Genomic DNA, 17,829 nt, shown 5'->3' on the forward strand with positions numbered 1-17,829 from the left:
GTGGGTGATTTGCCCCCCCCCCATTTAGGAAAGGTCCCCTGTGCAAGCACCAGTCGTTTTCGACTCTGGGGTGACGCTGCTTTCACAAAGTTTTCACGGCAGACCTTTTACGGGGTGGTTTGCCATTGCCTTCCCCGGTCATTACACTTCCCTCCCGCCCCAGCAAGCTGGGTACTCATTTTACCGACCTCGGAAGGATGGAAGGCTGAGTCAACAATTGCTGGCGCAATGATATCATTTGGAGTGGGCTCTCGCAGGGAAGCGGATGTGCACTTGCAACGAGTCGGCTACAATGGAGCGTTCAAACATAGAAAGTACACGCGGGAGTCATCAGAAGCATTCTTATTCTGGATTTAATGTACTATCAAAAAAGTCCGCATCTCAGTTGTGGCAGTTCAGGACACGAACGAGCCAACGACCATTGCCAGATGCTGATGTTTGGACAACTGCATAAAATCCGACATGCATCTGGCTTTCATCCATGCCCATCTCGTCAGTTTATGTGCGTCTGACCCCGGCCTAGATCTTCATAGAACTGGTCCACTTCAGCCTCTTCTGCATCAGTGGTTGGAGCATAGACTTGGATTACTGTGATATTGAATGGTTTGCCTTGGATACGGACCGAGATCATTCTGTCATTTTTCAGATTGTAGGCATACCTCTAAGCTTGCAGAATAATATTCTTTCTGGATACATGGTCCTTTGAGGATTTAACAATCTACATTTAGGGCCAGGTTGAGAATTAAATATTATGATTCTACTTTGCTGTAGGTTGCAGGTAGTGTTTCCTTTAAGTTGAGTTAGTGTAAGCTAGCATGAGTTAGTGTGAGCTAGTGTGATGGTGGGCCAACTGATCAAATCTTTCTTTTAACAGATCCTAATAGTACATTCTTCTGAGTAGAAATTTCAGGCATCTCTAAAAGGCTGCCAGGAGGCAAGTGGTGGCAAAACAACTGGGGTTTTCAGGAGATTTTTAGATCTGTCAGGGGATCAGGGAAATTAGCCAGTTTTGGGGCACAAGATCAGGAAAACGTTTGACTCGTTTATCCACAATATGGAAAAAATGCAGCAAAACAATATCAGAGTTCCATCTTCTGCCTATGTTTGAGTTGTATCATTCACTCATTCCTTAAAGACTCTACACTCAGCAAATTGTTAAAGTTCCTGCCAAAATGTATTTCTGCTTTTGGTTTAGATGATTCTAATAAAGAAAGTAAAAGGTGCAATTTAGGGTTGCCAGATCCAACTCAGTAAATATCTGGGGAATTTGGGATTGGAGCCGGAAGCAAGGTTGTAGCAAGCATGATTGAACTCCAAAGGGATTCCCGGCCATCACATTTAAAGGGACCATGCTCCTTTTAAATGCCTTCCTTCCACTGGAAATAATGGAGGATGGGGATATCTTCTTTTGGAGCTCATAGAATTGGACCCCAGTCCAATCTTTTTGAAACTTGGGATTTTTGTTGTTTTTTTAGGAGTGGCACCGCATGCTATACTGAAAATTTTGTGCTTCTACTTCAAAAAAGAGCTCCTCCGGAGCCCCAGATACTCATGGATCGATTCTCCATTATACCCTATGGAGGTTAGTTTCCATAGGGAATAATGGAGAGCTCAGCAGACATTTCCACACACACACTTTCTAATAACCCTGAAGCGGGGTGGGGGGGAGGGCCCCCAAACCAGGGGATCCCCCTGTGGCCAACTGGGAATTGACAATCCTGGACTGGTAGACATGAATGTTTAAAAAGATAAACTAGAGTTTTGGTGAAATGGAAAGAAAAGGTTGTAACCTTTGATAAACCTTGAATAAGCCCCAGAAGGCATGGAAACAAAAACAAACCAGCCCATATAACTGAAGTAATAAATTAGTTTACTTAGGTACAAAGAGAAAAGAACATATCCTTCTCTTTTGCCAAGGGCATGCCAATCCTGAAAAGGAAGTTTTGGAAATTGAGAAGTGGAAAATGGCAGATTATTTCTTCAACAAGAAAGGTGCCCTAAAGGGCTTTTTCAGCTTTGTTAAAACAAATGCGAGAAGTGCAATCTTTGGAAAGTCATAAGATTCTTAACATACTATATGGCAGAGCTTAACTACACCCTGCTAAGATCAAACTGATAGGCCACAAATGAAAGAATGTTTTTAAAATCATGGCCTGCAAACCTAAAACAATGACTTGTATAAATAAGTGCATGCCTATGAGTCCCACTGAACTGAATGGTATTGCTACTCCTATGTGAAATAATATTTAGAGGAATTAACTCCTAAGGGCACACTAATTAACTGATAAAATCTAAAAGGAAAACTATGTCCAGAGAAGTTCACTGACCATGCATAAGACACAATATCCAGCAAAAAAATTATTTAGTAAACCAAAACAAATTAAACAGTATCATCATAAAAGTATAATATATTCCATGAGCCAACAGAAAAACCAGGTTACAGATTAATCATGCCTCCTATTTCCACACCATGGAGAAAGAAGGTTGTATTACTGGGGCTGAACAGGGTCTACTCCAAGTGTATCATTAAGAATAAAGTCTGATACAGATGCCAGAAGTTGCGCATCTGAACATGAAAGAGCAGAATAGCATAGTGGCTAAACTGTGAAGGACTTGATAAACTGTCTTCCTGAAATGATAAAAGCCTAATGGATCAGTAGCCAAAGCACTGGTTGTTTCCACTAGAACTCCAAACAAAAATGTTGCAGTTGTAATTTTATGCCAGTTTTTATTCATTCAAATGGCACCTACAAGATAAATAATCTTTGAAGTGCTTCAAAAAAACAACCGCTAGGGTTGCCAAGTCCAATTTCAGAAATATCTGGGGACTTTGGGGGTGGAGCCAGGAGACATTAGGGGCGGAGCCAGGAGCAAGGGTGTGACAAGCATAAATGAACTCCAAGGGAGTTCCAGCCATCACATTTAAAGGGATGGCACATCTTTTCAATGCCTTCCTTCCATAGGAAATAATGAAGGATAGGGCCACCTTCTTTTGGGGCTCATAGAATTGGACCCCTGGTCCAATCTTTTTGAAACTTGGGGGGTATTTTGGGGGGAGGCACTAGATGCTATAATGAAAATTTGGTGCCTCTACCCCAAAAAAACAGCCCCCCCCAGAGCCCCAGATACCCACGGATCAATTCTCCATGATTTTCTATGGGAATAAATCTCCATAGGGAATAATGGAGTGCCCAGCAGACATTTCCCTCCCCTCCTCCCGCTTTCTGACGACCCTGATGGGGGGGAGGGTTTCCAAACTGGGGGATCCCCTGCCCCCACCTGGGGATTGGCAACCCTATGGCAGAGAAACTGAACGCAGCAACAGCTTCACGTGCATCGTGCCGGTGAGCAGGAAAAGAGACTGGATTTATCCCTTCACTTGGGAGCATCTTGCAATCCCCTTGCCCTGCCCGGTGGCACTGAGAGAGCTTCGGAGAGGAGCGGCCCAAGCGCCCCCCCCCCCGTCTCTCCCCCGGGAGGTTGGCATCCCCAGGCGGCCAGGAGGGGTCCGGGCGGGGGAGGGGATGGCGTCCCCCGCACGCTTCTTGTGCAACGGCTGCTTCCAGGGCGGCCCCTCTGCAGGACCCAGCCCGGGCTTCTGCCTCACCAGCTGCGGCCACCTGCTCTGCCCGCTGTGCCGCCGCCGGGGCCGCCCCCCCCGCAGTTACCACAACATGGCGGGCCCCCCAACGCCTCCCCCTCACAGCCCACGGGCCAGGCCGAGGCAACGAGACGACTGGGCCCATGAAATCAGAGAAGGGGAGGGTGGAGGCAGGCCAGGAGCGTAGCGAGCCGTGAGTCCGGGTCCTAGAAGGACCCAGATTTGCGGCTCGCCACGCTCCTGGCCTGCGTCCACCCTCCCCTTCTCTGATTTTACTGCAGAGCGGACGATGGCGCTGCGCTGCTGCCGCCTCTTCTCGGCTTCATCTTAGCTGCTCTGCTACGGTGAGCAAAGAAGAGGCGGCAGCCACGCAGCACCATCGCCCGCTCCGAGATGGGGCTTTTGCCGCGCTCCTTGGCGCCATTTCCCCCCTTCCCCCGCTTCCGGTTTTTTGGGGAGCGGGGGAAGAGGCTGGAAATCCTGGGGTCCCCCACCAGGGCAGGAGGGTTGGGAAGCCTAACAACCACCCAACACTCCCTTTCAGTATGATCCAAGATGGAAGTCTAATTTCAGCCAGCTACTAAAATGTGGACTTCTAGTGATTTTTTTTCTTCATGAATCATGACATAATTTGATTCAAGGTAATGTTCTTTCCCCACATAAATATATACCAATATTCTTAATTCCTGCAATAGACATGGACAGCAGCAAAATCAGAATGAAACAAAGAGCCTACCTCTCTGACTTTCTCAATGGAGGTGGTGAAAATATAGATGATGACAAGCCACTCTTGCACACTGGGTGTTGAGTCCATCTTCACCAAGACAGTATAAGTGAATAGCATGAGGAATGCTAAATAGGCCATCTACAGAACACACAATGCACATCCTGTGTAAATAGACAGCTATATAAGTATTGGGGGGTGGGGGCTGTCTGTTTACACATCCTGTGTAAACAGACAGCTCCCCCCAACTCACTTATGGAATGCATAAAAAGTACTAAAGGCATGAAAGGAGCTCCTGTTTCAACTTTCAAGATAATCAAGAACAGGTAAATATGTTTCTGCATCAGGGGTTCTTGCTGGTTTTGGTGGTAGGAGCCTGATCTTCTCCCTTTTCTCAGGGGGGCAGGGCTATGGGGGGGTCAGGGTCCCTTCCAGAGTGGGACCTCAGGGCACCTGCCTTTTTACCCTATGGCTAAGACCACCCCTGTTCTGTAATTATGGAAGCTGACATAGACAAGATCCACAAGTTTCAGTTTCACAAATTTCAACTGTTGAAATGAGCACACATATGGCAGAAGAGGTGAAAAGGTTTTACGTGAATCAGCCCTATGAAGACAGACAGACTAACATGAAAAAAGAACAAATATGATATACTAAATTTATTAGATTGCACTTCAGCACCACATATAGTTATGTTGCCAGTCACTAGAATAAATAGAACAAAACCAGTATAAATTATCTTTGAATAGTTTCTTTGTCTTGCTAGTGCAACGTTTTCAGGTATATGAAGTCGAGCATAATAGCATCTCTCAAAACTATGAAGAAAATCGTTAAATTTCAAGTAAGATGGAGTTTCTCCTCCTGACAACCAGCCTTTGGGAGCAGGATGGAATATGGCAAAGGCAGCTGAAGAGAGAAAATTGAATTTATGAAGATTGCCCCCCTTCTTGCAGAAGCTGGAGGGCCCTTCAACTCACACAATGCAGGGTTGGATCCATTCCCCTCCCCTTTTTTTAGAATACAACTCTTTTTTTTTAATTAGGCAGATTTTTAAGTAATTAAAATGCCAAAATTATTTTTTTGTTGGTGTGTCATTCTCTGTAAAGATTATGTTCATTTTAGTGCTATATGAAATGGTTTGTCCTCCATATTGCAATTTGAATAAATATGTCTACAATATAAATAGTAACTGACCGTGTGAAACCAGAACTTGACAATTGGGGCATTGTAGAATTCGTAGATTTTCCTAGTTTGAGGAAGGTTTCCCTGTTCATTGTTGATAGGAAAAGACTGCTTTTCATCTTGTTTCTCCTTTCCTCTCTCTAAATCATAATCATTCTTTATAAAGAAATATGGATTAAGTGTTAACAAATATCATCCAGCTGCATAAGCAATTTTTTATTATTCAATTTACATTCATAAGCAAAAAGCAAAATATATTGAAACTTTGTGGATACACACACAGAGAATAATATTATTTATAGTGAACCATACCATGTGTTTAACAGGCAGATTTAAACTGTAAATATAAAGGGTCATTCTAAGGTTACTGTTTTGAACTGGAACAGATGACATGGGGTAGGTATAAACAATCTGTTCATCTAGTGGGAAATGTCAAAATATGTTAAATATAATGATATATTTCATTTATTATTAAGACGAGTAAGAATTTAAAATTGAAAACAAACTAATAAAGCCCAAACCAGTAACAACCAGCAGCAAGCGTACTCAAGGAGTAAAGGCATGCAAATCTGGAATATAGTACTCTGTCAGATGTCTACTTTTAAATTCACTCAGGAGATGCTAGTGTGTAGGGATGCGCATTTGGTTGTACCTGAGAAAACCCCCCAACAACCATTGGTATTTGGGGGGTTATTTTCTCAACCAAATACAGACCAGAGTGTATTTTCAGAAATCCAATATAGAAAATTATCCAAAATATTTATCCAAAATATATTTATCCAAATATTTTGGACTGTCCAGGAATGCCCAATAACTGCATTTAAAGGGCAATTAAATGGATCTCTGTCCCTTTTAATTCCTTCAGAATTTGCTCTCAGCTTGCAGAAACAATGAAAAATGGAGACACCTTCTTTGGGGCCCCATAGAATTGGACTGCCTGGTCCAATCTTTTTGAAGCTTGGTGGTTATTTTGTGGAGAGGCACAAGCAGCTATGTTGCAAATTTGGTGCCTCTACCTATAAGAACATTAGAGAAGCCATGTTGGATCAGGTCAATGGCCTATCCAGTCCAACACTCTGTGTCACACAGTGGCCAAAAAAACCCAAACAAACCCAAGTGCCATCTAGAGGTCCACCAGTGGGGCTAGAAGCCCTTCCACTGTGCCCCTCCCAAGCACCAGAATACAGAGCATCACTGCTCCAGACAGAGAGTTCCAACAATAAGCTGTGGTTAATAGCCACTGATGAATTCCACATGTTAACACCCTTTGGGTGAAGAAGTAATTCCTTTTATCAGTTCTAACCTGACTGCTCAGCAATTTCATTGAATGCCCATGAGTTCTCATATTGTGAGAAAGGGAGAAAAGTACTTCTTTCTCTACCTTCTGTATTCCATGCATAATCTTGTAAACCTCTATCATGTCACCCCATAGTCGACGTTTCTCCAAACTAAAGAGCCCCAAGCGTTTTAACCTTTAACCATTCTAGTTGCCCTTTTCTGCACTTTTTCCAATGCTATAATATCTTTTTTGAGGTGCAGTGACCAGAATTGTACACAGTATTCATATAAGAGGGCCCCTCCATCCCTCAGGATACCCCTGGAACATCTCCCCATTATATTGTATGGGGAATATTGACTATAATGGTCCCCATAGGATATAATAGAGCTGGAAAAAACTCTGGGTTGTCAAAAATCTTGATTCCAAATATCATATTGGTATTGGGATTTGGGAATATCAAAAAATACCAATATACCGGAACCTGAAAAATCCTGATTTTTTTTTTTTGCGCACTCCTACTAATGTGTTCAAAACAACATCAATTCATTAGCAAGAAGATATAGGTATGGGAGTAAATGATTTCAGGATGAGGGAGACCATGCAGTCTACAGTTCTAACTAATAACCAGGAACTCCATCTCATGGTACTAAACTAACACACATAAATATCACAGCATGAAATAGATTGTTCCATTGCAATAACTATATCACAGGCTACCCAATATGTCAGAATAGCCTTTGGGTGAATGTTGCTATATGAAGAAATGGGAAGCAACTCATAAAGTAATGGGCCGGGTGTCAAATCACACCCCCAGAGGACTCCTATCAGGCCCCCAATCAACTGACTGTCATCTGCTTCCTTCTCCCTCTTTCTTGCTTCCTCACAGCTTGCCTTGCTATGCTTGCTCAATAACACAGGAGCTACAGAGCAGATTCTCTATTTTCTCCATTGGCTGAGGCTCCTCCCTTGGGAAGGAATAGCTTGTTTTGCCAGGTTCTCCCAACTGCACAACAGAGCTACTAAGTCAAACCTCTCTTCCTTCTATTGGCTGAGGTTCCCCTTCCCCCCAGTCCCCTGAGGAAGGAAGAAAGGAAACAGCCAGAGCTTCCTTTTCCCAGTTCCCTGGATCACATGGGATAGATAGATAGAAAGCACTTTCAAGACCAATGAGTGCTAATGTTTTAAGCATGTTTTATTTTAAGTTTTTTTTAAAAAAAAGATCTTTTTGTTTGTCTGTATCCTTTATAAAGTTTATATCACCGCTACCTGGCATTACATTTTATGACACACATGGCCCAGCCCAACAAGGTCACATTTATGTAAGATCTGGACCTCATAAAAATGTGTTTGACACTCCTGGTCTAGAGGAAGACCCTCCCTCCCTTTTTGTAATACAGTACATAAGCAATAAACATTTTCCCCTTCTAGTTCTAAAACCGTTACCATAAACTCACTAACCTCAGCCCCTTCAGGTCATCCTTCCTGGAGGGTCACTGATAGCCATGAACAAGCAGGTCTTGGCTTTGACCCTGGCTGTAACAATGCAGATAACAAGTGTTTGTTCACTGGGCAACCCATCACTTTTTGCTTGTCAGCACTGCAACTACCTGGGATTGAGTTATGGTTGCCAGCCTCCAGGTGGGGCCTGGAGATCTGCTTTTACAACTGATCTCCAGATGGCAGAGATCAGCTCCCCCGGAGAAAATGGCTGCTTTGAAGGGTGGACTCTATGACATTGTACCATGCTGAAGCCCCTTCTCTCCCCAAACCCCACCCTCTCCTGGCTTCATCCCCACAGTCTCAAGGTATTTTCCAACACAGACCTGGCAACCCTAGGTTGAGTTGTAGCCCTTGCAGGGTTGCCAGTCCCATGACAATTTGGCTGACCTCACGCCAGGGCTGTTTTAACATCTTGGTCTGCCCCTGCCTCCTTCAAACACAAAGGGAACTGCAGGTTGATAGATCTCTAACACACTATAACAGAAGCAGAATCGCATCTTAAAACTACAACATTTTAACACAAACTGTTCCATAATTAAATCCCTGGACCTATCCATATTTAGTAAAATGAAATGTTAAGTCTAGCACCTTACTAACCAATGAGAGGTCTTCTTTTCCACTGGAGATGCTGGGATCACCATGGTACCACGTGAACTGATGGAAATCTTGTGACTGAGGTACATGAGACATTTCAGCCTTGCTTTTAAATTCCAGCATCAAAATAGTAGGAGGTAAAAGAATACTCAGAATCACCTTTAAAAAAAATATGAATACTAATTCATTCAGTACTCCTACTTTTCCTTCCTCTAGTACTAAGAATGAGAAGTCATCTCTGAGGAAGGGGGGAGGGGAAAAACCAGCATAAGCAACAACAAAAAAATCCAGAACACACCTAAATGTATCCAGGAGACAATTGCTTTTGAGTGGGGAAGGACTGAAAATTCATTATCACAATGCGAGAACAACACAGCAAAAAGCAGTAGCCACTGTTGATTTGAAAGTTATGATTGAGTCATGCATAAGAACTTTTAAATCTGTTTGTTTTGGCAGAAAAAGAATGAAAATGCTGCTGTGGGATAGCAGCGAAGATTTTTTTTAATGGTTTACGGAAGTGCAAGGTACTCTGCCTTCCTTACAATATTCTTAGAAGGCAATGCTTTCCAAGAGACATCAAGAAACAGAGAGGAGTACCTTGCAAGAAATCTTCACAGGGTACAATTTGTTTTTAGTGACTCATCTGCTTCATTCCTGCCTGTATAACATGATGAAAAATCTACATGCATTTTATGACCTTGTCCTCTATAACTGTAGTTATGGCCAAATAGCAACAAAGAAATAGCAATACTCACATTTTAATGCAAGATCTGAAAAAACATGCCAGCGCACAGTGAGTAGTTAACTGGCACCCTCTTCATCCAGTGAACCCAACCTTCAGAGTCACATGCTGTCTTGAGCTCAGCGCTCCTGATCTCCACCCAGTGGCTCAACAGAGTAGGAGAAGAAAACAACCCATTTCTTCAGTATGAGCATTCTTGGCTGAGCCTTGCCATGAATTTATGCATAGAACCCACAGTATCAACTGGGCAATAGCTGGTAGCACTGGTAGTAATTTTTGTCAGTATCATGACTGTGATAAATGTTGCATTGTTTACCAGAATTGCTGCTTTGACCACCAGGTTCACACATGCTGAACCATATCTAGTGATGAATAGAATACCTTGCAGGAAGGATGAAACATGTGAACTAGACCTAGGATCACAGCAGATCTGGTCCATGCTACCCTGTTCGTAAAATCTAACTTTTGATTCTAGTGGAGAATTTTCTCATGCAATGACTTCCTTTATTTCATAATGGACTTTTACTTCAAAAATTATACTATAAAATTGAAGCAAGAGAGACCCTTGATGTGTAGTGCCACTTTGAGGTCACCACATAAACTAGCACCTTATTGGCACCAACCTTAATATCGCTCCCTTCTGCACGTCAGACTATGGCACTGCTAAGAAGTGAGTTACCTTAAGCCAGGAATTCTTCCTCATCTTCAAGCGCCCCATCCACATGTCGGTCAAGAGCATCTGTGTACATGTGTGGGATACAAAAGGTAATAAACCAGCTGACACAGCCAGCTTCAGGCATGTTGAATTACTCCAGTTCTTCAGCTGATATGTCAGCAGCTTCATGGCCATCTGCTCATTCTGTTTGAATGCATTATCCAACACATCTAGAGCAAGCTGCCCAAACTCACTGCAAAAACAAAGAGAAAGCAGATGAAAAACACTGCAAATTTTAGACTACTGATACAGCAAAAATAACCATGGCAAGTAATTAAACAAATTTCATTCATTCTAACGGGCATTGTTTTGAAGTAACAGGAGTACCTCCACATATGACATCGTAATTTCCCTATTGTACAGAAAAAAGGCAAATTCTTCTAAAATAATTCTATACTTTTTTTTACTAGCCTCCTTTTGTGTGGCTTATTGATGATCACTTACAATGCCCATGGCAGAATTCACATTGATTTCAGTAGCATGGTTACACTCATATGGAGCCTCATAAAGATCCCAAGCTTCTTCAGAGTCAAACCAATGGATTTACCTAGTTCAGCATATAAAAGAAATATACTGATAGCAGAACTTGGCTTACTAAAACTCATGGGAGGAGTAAAGAGCTTTAAAAAAAGGAAGGTGGATTGTTGAGGGAGATACTGCCTGCTGGAAAACAAAACAGCTTTAATCTCAGCCTTGGGGTTGGATGCTTTCCATCTAAAATGATTACCCACTTGTCACATGTCTCTAGTTTAGGTTAGAGAATTTTTAGTAACTATAAAAAACAAGAATCATTCCATGTTGGCCTCTCTGTCTATAGTTCATGAGCTCGACTTCTGTCTGCACCTGAACATTTGAGTCAGCTCATAGCAGAGCTATGTAATTTACAATGGAGCTGCGGTGCTTGTAGGCTCATACCAGCTTTGGCTGATACAGCAGTGATGTAAAGAATGAGGATATCTGCTCTACCAATACATAATGCCTGAGAATGTCCCCCTGCAGTTGGTAAACCTACAAGATGCAACTGTTCCAGTCACAGAATTCCCAATCTACAAGTCACAGAACTGATGGGGTCCATGACATATACAGTACTTCAAAAATTAGGGCAATGAAGAAAATAATGAGGAAAACCCCATAATTTCTACTATCTATCTATTGAGAAGTGAAAGTTGTAACCAGCTACAGTAAGTAAAAGGGAACAATGAATATAGGCAAATGGTGGGGGTTTTATCCCCAGGGATGGGTCACTGAGAGTTACTTGGAGAGTTTGGTGCACACTGGAGAGAGTGCTCAATTTTTTTTTTTGCAATGTTTTGTGCTAACCACTAAAGACAGCATAATTCTAAATCTATGAAGACGGTTTCTGGTGGGTAGAATATTGCTCTGCAGTAGAAGATCAGCATTTGAGTCCAGTAGCATTTTAAAGACCAACAAGATTTTCAGGGCATAAGTTTTCTGACAAAAGGAGTTTTGACCTTAAATCTTATTGGTCTTTAAGGTGCTACTGGACTTAGACTTTGCTCTTTTATAACTCTGTTTAAAGTCATTGAGCTTTGTTTTGGTGCTATGCATGACAAATGCTGCCATATTAGGGAGTACAGAAGTCAAGAAAATAGCCTTTATGATCCTAGCAGTGGAGGGCGGAGGAACCCTTTTACCTACATGACCAATATAAGAATTCAGAAGCAATGCATCAGACTCTTTATTTAAACCTTTTCAAATACATATTTTTTAAAAAAAATTAAGAAGAACATCTCATTTATAAGTAATGTGGTTGTGGCTTTTTCTATAGCAGCCACAGCTCTCTAGAGCACCTTTACAGAGAAAGCCATGTATAATTTTATAGGATGTACAAAATTTTACCTTTTATTGAATTTATACCTTTTTATTAAATTATGGTCCCTTTTGAGAAGTTTCTAATTTAGGCTGAAATTAATATTTTAATTGTGTTAAGAGTTTATTTCTAGGATTTTACTGTCTGTCTTACTGTCTGATAGCTCTTTTAATTTATTCTAATTACACACACACACACCATCTTGATGGTAAGAAACAATGTATATAAATATTTTTTTTTCCAGGAATAACTCATTTTCTTCTCATTAAGCTGCAACCAGGCTGGCTTGATCTCATCAGAGATCAGTAGCTAAACTGGGTCAGTCTTGGTCAGTTCTTAGTTGGGAGAGCACCCGTTGGAATGAATGTACTCCTCTTGCCTTGAAAACCTTACAGGGCTACTGTAAGTTGGCTGCAACTTGTTGGCACCTTTCACCATCCAATTTCCATTCCAGGAAAGCCCAGCCACTTATTAATTTGCTTGTTAAACCAAAGGACTTCCTTCAGTTCTCCAAGCACATACATTTACACAATCCTAGTTGGAAAGGAAAATATTTAAACCATTCTGAACATTTTAAATCTTTATAAACTCAAGTGAAGGGAGAACCCCTACTTTGAATACTTCTTCAGCTCTTCTGATGTATCATCCTCCATGTTACTTTGCTTGGCTTCATGAGCCATGGCCCTGTAGAGTTTGCAAGCCACCACTGCCTTGACCATTGCTTCCTTTCCATGCTGCCAAAAGAACATGGCCATCTTTTGCCTTTTCATCAATACTGCCCAAACCAAGAGATCATTATATGGGTAAATGAAGCCAGCTGATTCCTGATCATCTGAGAAAGTAAATTCATCTTTCAGCTTCTTCCTAGATTTATGAAGAGCAGCTGATTTTTCCTGCAAGTCAACAAACATCTAGATAAGCTATTAAAAGCAGTCTAAATCCTCAGTTCAATTCAAGCTTAGCTGAAGTCAGGACACAGGTAATAATAATATACATTAATTAGCTATAATATATACAATTAATAGTCACATAAAAAGGTACAAAACAATGAAACAATTTTACACAAAATGCCATAATAGGACATAGCTACTGGACTCAGATATCAAATTTCAGTCTTCTTGTGAAATGTAATAGTTGTCAAAGTAAGATTTTTTACCTTTATGTTTCTAGAAAACAAACTTCAATGGCATTAACTGAAATCTAAGCTGTGTAAAAACCCTTCACTGAGTTTACTGCTGTCTACCACCAACTAAGTGTTTACAGGATAAATACATTACCTGACCCAGAGACTATAACAAAAGAGAACTTTTCACAGATAGTGGCTCAATCTGCTGCACAGCATCACGTCTGAGAAGACAGTTTACAACTGAAATTTCCACAGAATGAGAGCCCATCCCAGATGAACCACAATAAGCAGAAAACACTTCAATGTTGGCTGCATTAATCAGAACACATCAGTGGTAGAACCAAGAATGCAAAGTTAAGAAAATATGTCTCAAAGGAAAGAAGCTGCAAAGATACTGAATGCCATCACTGATCAGTCTGTATTTTAATGGTTTCATTCTGTAAACTGATTAATTTAATGGATGTTTAATTAATTTATTGTATGTGTTAATTGCAATGTACAGCATTCTCAGCCCTTTGGGGGAGGGCAGTTTATAAACTGGATAAGTAGCAGTAGTAGCAGTGGTAGTGCAGTTCTAAGCTCTGCTCATGACCTAAGTTCGATCCCGGCGGAAGTTGAGTTCAGGTAGCCAGCTCAAGGTTGACTCAGCCTTCCATCCTTCTGAGGTCGATAAAATGAGTACCCAGTTTGCTGGGGGGAAAGTGTAGATGACTGGGGAAGGCAATGGCAAACCACCCCATAAAAAGTCTGCCGTGAAAACGTCATGATACGACGTCACCCCAGGGTCGAAAATGACTGTTGCTTGCACAGGGAACTACCTTTACCTTTTTATGAACACAGCAAGTCAGAGGAGATTTTCAGGCATATAACTGTACTTACAAAGGGTAAAATACTATTCCATGGCCTTCAAGAAGAGAAATCTCCACATAAAGCACAATATTTCCATTATTCTCAGTTCAGTTCAGTCTTTTGGAAAGCAACATAAATCCTATATAAATTCCAGTAAAGATCAAAAGACCTCCTTTGTAAATTTCTTCTTCAGAAATTTGCTGATCATCTTCAGGTCCAGAATAATATTTAAAAAAAAAAAACCTGTTCCAGAGGATATTGAGGAATATTAAGAAAACCTCTTTGCATCAATCCTCCATGTCCTGAAATTGCAGAAGATGTTGAATAGTATGAAACAACTGCAGGTGATTTTTTTGTACTATAAGAGACTAGAGAATGAAGAAACTTGTCCCTGAGAAAACTCCGATATGGTGATATCAATAACTCACCGATTCTTAAGTCACAAGCAATCTGTCATCAAGCACTATTTGTTCATGACCGGACTTGAGCAGTTACTTGAGGTTCCTCCACCTCAACTATAGATGGTGTGATAAAAGGAAATCTTAAATAAGGAGGGATTTGACCTCTTATTACAACAAAGGATGATATCTGGTTTGAAGTGAGGTCTGAAGTTGTGTCTGTTGTTGCAGGATTAGAAAGATCACTTGAATAACTCTCAGAATTAAAACCGCCAAACTTAATCCTCTTGCACTTGTCAGAGGATCCCGGAAGGCCAGGAAGGCCTGAGGGAAAGGGGCCTGTTCCACCACTCTGCTCCCTGCTCTAGCACTGACCCCACTAAAGTCCTGTCCCCGGTGTTCTTGGGGAGCAAAGGCTCACCTTCAGCTCTGTTACACTTGCTGCCTACTGATCCAGAAGCTTCTGACTCTCGTTGGGCACTTTCTGCATGATCTGACCCACAGGTTAATTGGAGGCTGTAAAGGCATCTGCACAGCTCCTCACAATGGCAGCATCAAGGCTAGGGAGAGACCCAAAGCTTTAGATCACCCTGCCTTGCCTGTAGCAGTGGCTGTGGACATCGGTTCCCTTGCCAGCCCGTCTCTGGTGCCCAAAGCTTCAGGCAGGAAAGGCTTGTCTTTAAAGGGGTCCTCTTGTTTTTCAATACCAATGCTGGAGTCTTCTTTGAAATCTTGTTCTCCTCTATTTAAGAATGATCCAAAAAGGTATGATCTATTATCCTAAGAAATAATTTTTTAAAAGGCATGGAGCCTGAGTGAAAGCAACCTGCTAGAGTTGTAGGGCTATCCAAACTGGAAGAGCAGCCTCACAATGACCCTGGAGAATCACACACAAATTTGCATATCTCTGCCTGGAGCTAGAGGAGGCATGACCTAACCAGCTTGGATGATGTTCCCCACTGAAGGAGAATGGCTTGACCTGCACTCAGTGCTTACACATTCAAAACCATCCTCTGAACCATCTCCAACGTAGGCAGGAACTATGTCACTTGCCAGCAGGGGGGAAAGTTAATGAGGCACTTAACTCCTTAAGACAGGAATACATCAACAAACTAACCATGAAAAAGCATAGGTGGGATCAGAAGAGTAAACAAGTGTCTGGTCTGAGCTACAGTTCCAGAGGAGATATCTCCAGTCCCCTTGCTGCCTACTCACAGTCAGATCCTGAAGGACTAAATGAAATCACCGCTCTACCCTTTTGGGTTTTCAAAGGGATTTCTTCTTCTTTCCTGCTTGCTTTCTTTGATTTTATTTTAATTCTACTCTGTTTTGTTCATCCTTATTGTAAGCAATTTTTTTAAGCTGCTGGATTTCAGAGAATTCTCAAGACCCTGTTTTGTCTTCAGAAGCTGTGACAAGTCTAAGGGATGAGGGATGGTCTCATTCTCTAGAAGTTACAATCTGAAAGACTGTCTACTTGGAAAGGATATTCTCTAAGCAAATATTGAACCACTGCCAGCCAGTGACATAGAGCCAACCATAGAGCCAACCATACATCTCAAATTTTCTGATTCAGTTTGAAGATGCCATCAGGTCTGCCTCTCACACATGTATAAACTCTCTGAGTGAACAAAGGGGATTTGTCAGTCTACTGCATTTCTAAGAAATTTACTCATAAGCAAAGAATCACAATACTTTGAATTTGTAAGGCTGTGCTGTTCTGATAAACTGGGAATGCAAGGTATTTTCAGCAGATCCACTTCTGCTTCCTATATGGTGACGGGAGAGGTTCAGTGGCAAGCTTGAGACAACTCTCTGGTTCCAAAAATGCACCATGAAACAAAGAGAAAAAGACAAATCAAAGAGCTGGATTACACATTTATGGTTATGACAATACTCATCAAAAAAAGATCACATTCAGATAATCTTTTGTCATAGTTACATTGTTAAGGAAAAGAAATAACTTTTCCTTAACACAATATTCATCTTCATTTTCCTCTTCGTTATTCCTTAAGCGACAGAATATTTACACCTACTTAGATGGTGGTATTTTTAACAGCTACAGTCTACACCAGAGGTGGCCAAATTTGCTTCATGTAAGAGGCATGCAGAATAAGCACCAGATGTTTGAGAGCCACAAGGGAGGGAGGGAGGGAGGGAATAGAATATATGGATGGGAGGGAAGGAGGGTGGGAGAGACAGACGGAAAGAAAGCAAAACTGGCTGCCTTGGCTTGGAGAAGTGATTTAAAGAGAGAAATGACTTCTCCAAGCTGGACAATGGAAGCTTTGAGAGCCACACAATATGTGTGAAAGAGCCACATGTGGCTCCAAGCCACAGTTTGGCCACCCCTGGTCTACACCAATATTTTCAGCAACCAAATACATTAGTTCCATTCTCATTTTCACAGCTTCTCTTTGCTTTTTCCCATGCTTGTAAAAGCTTTCTTTAATATACCAGTCCATCTTTAAGGTACAATGCAACTCTTTTTTCAGTTTTGGCATAGCAGAACAATAGTCTACAAATACAACAATCTATTGATACTGGCACATAGTATTTAAACAACTTTCTGTGCATTATCACTGACAGAAATTATTGAGTTTACCTTATGCTTCTGGTAAAGGCTATTGTACAGAACTCTGAAATGTTTTTTTGTGTAGCTGCTTTGATAAGCTCCTGCGATCAAATATTCTATCACCAGACCAATATCTATCAGTGATATTTTATAGTCTGCAGGAAGAGCACTCTGTAACAAAAATATTTCAAATGTTATGTAGCATATTTTAGTAAACATTTCACATTCATTATTTCAGTAATCCTTATAATAATCCTACAAGGTAGTCAGTATTATTTATCTTCCCTATTGCATATGGGGGAGCAGTGACTTTCCAACCCTACATTACATCAGTTACTCTAATTAGCATGCTATATCGTCAAACTAGCCATCATCACATTTCCCAGCCCACTCTGCTTTTTTACAATGGTAGTGATAAAGATAGATAACATAGTGGACCCTAATGATAGTATTATCAGAATGAAATGTTCCTGACTTCCTCCTCTAACTGCTGCCCAATGATCTCTTCCAGAAAAGTTAATTCTGGTAGAGTATCCCAATCAACAGAATGAGAGACCTGTTAGAAGTTTGCAGCAGGTGGAATATTAGCAACTATCACACACACAGCTCCTTCCTTTAGCAGAAAATTTACCAGAGATATGACCTTCCATTTTTTCCTTACCAAGAGAAAAACCGGAGTGGGGGCAGTGGTATCCTTATGAAAAGGATACCTC

The 17,829-nt window shown here is 41.4% G+C and overlaps 1 protein-coding gene across 1 annotated transcript in view; it reads right to left on the bottom strand.

Moving 5' to 3' along the window:
* The window catches only part of LOC132590571 (transient receptor potential cation channel subfamily M member 6-like), an 80,312-nt gene that overhangs the window by 25,093 nt on the left and 37,390 nt on the right, over positions 1-17,829 (bottom strand). Inside the window, exons 14-20 of the mRNA XM_060263508.1 lie at positions 17,147-17,287; positions 16,237-16,356; positions 12,781-13,061; positions 10,302-10,530; positions 8,884-9,039; positions 5,520-5,663; positions 4,338-4,466 (exon numbers count right to left, since the gene is read on the bottom strand). Of these exons, the coding sequence (XP_060119491.1) occupies positions 4,338-4,466; positions 5,520-5,663; positions 8,884-9,039; positions 10,302-10,530; positions 12,781-13,061; positions 16,237-16,356; positions 17,147-17,287 (1,200 nt within the window). The remainder of the gene's footprint in view (positions 1-4,337; positions 4,467-5,519; positions 5,664-8,883; positions 9,040-10,301; positions 10,531-12,780; positions 13,062-16,236; positions 16,357-17,146; positions 17,288-17,829) is intronic.

The sequence above is a fragment of the Heteronotia binoei genome, unplaced genomic scaffold (assembly GCF_032191835.1).
Source record: "Heteronotia binoei isolate CCM8104 ecotype False Entrance Well unplaced genomic scaffold, APGP_CSIRO_Hbin_v1 ptg000303l, whole genome shotgun sequence".
In the NCBI taxonomy this organism is placed as follows: Eukaryota; Metazoa; Chordata; class Lepidosauria; order Squamata; family Gekkonidae; genus Heteronotia; species Heteronotia binoei.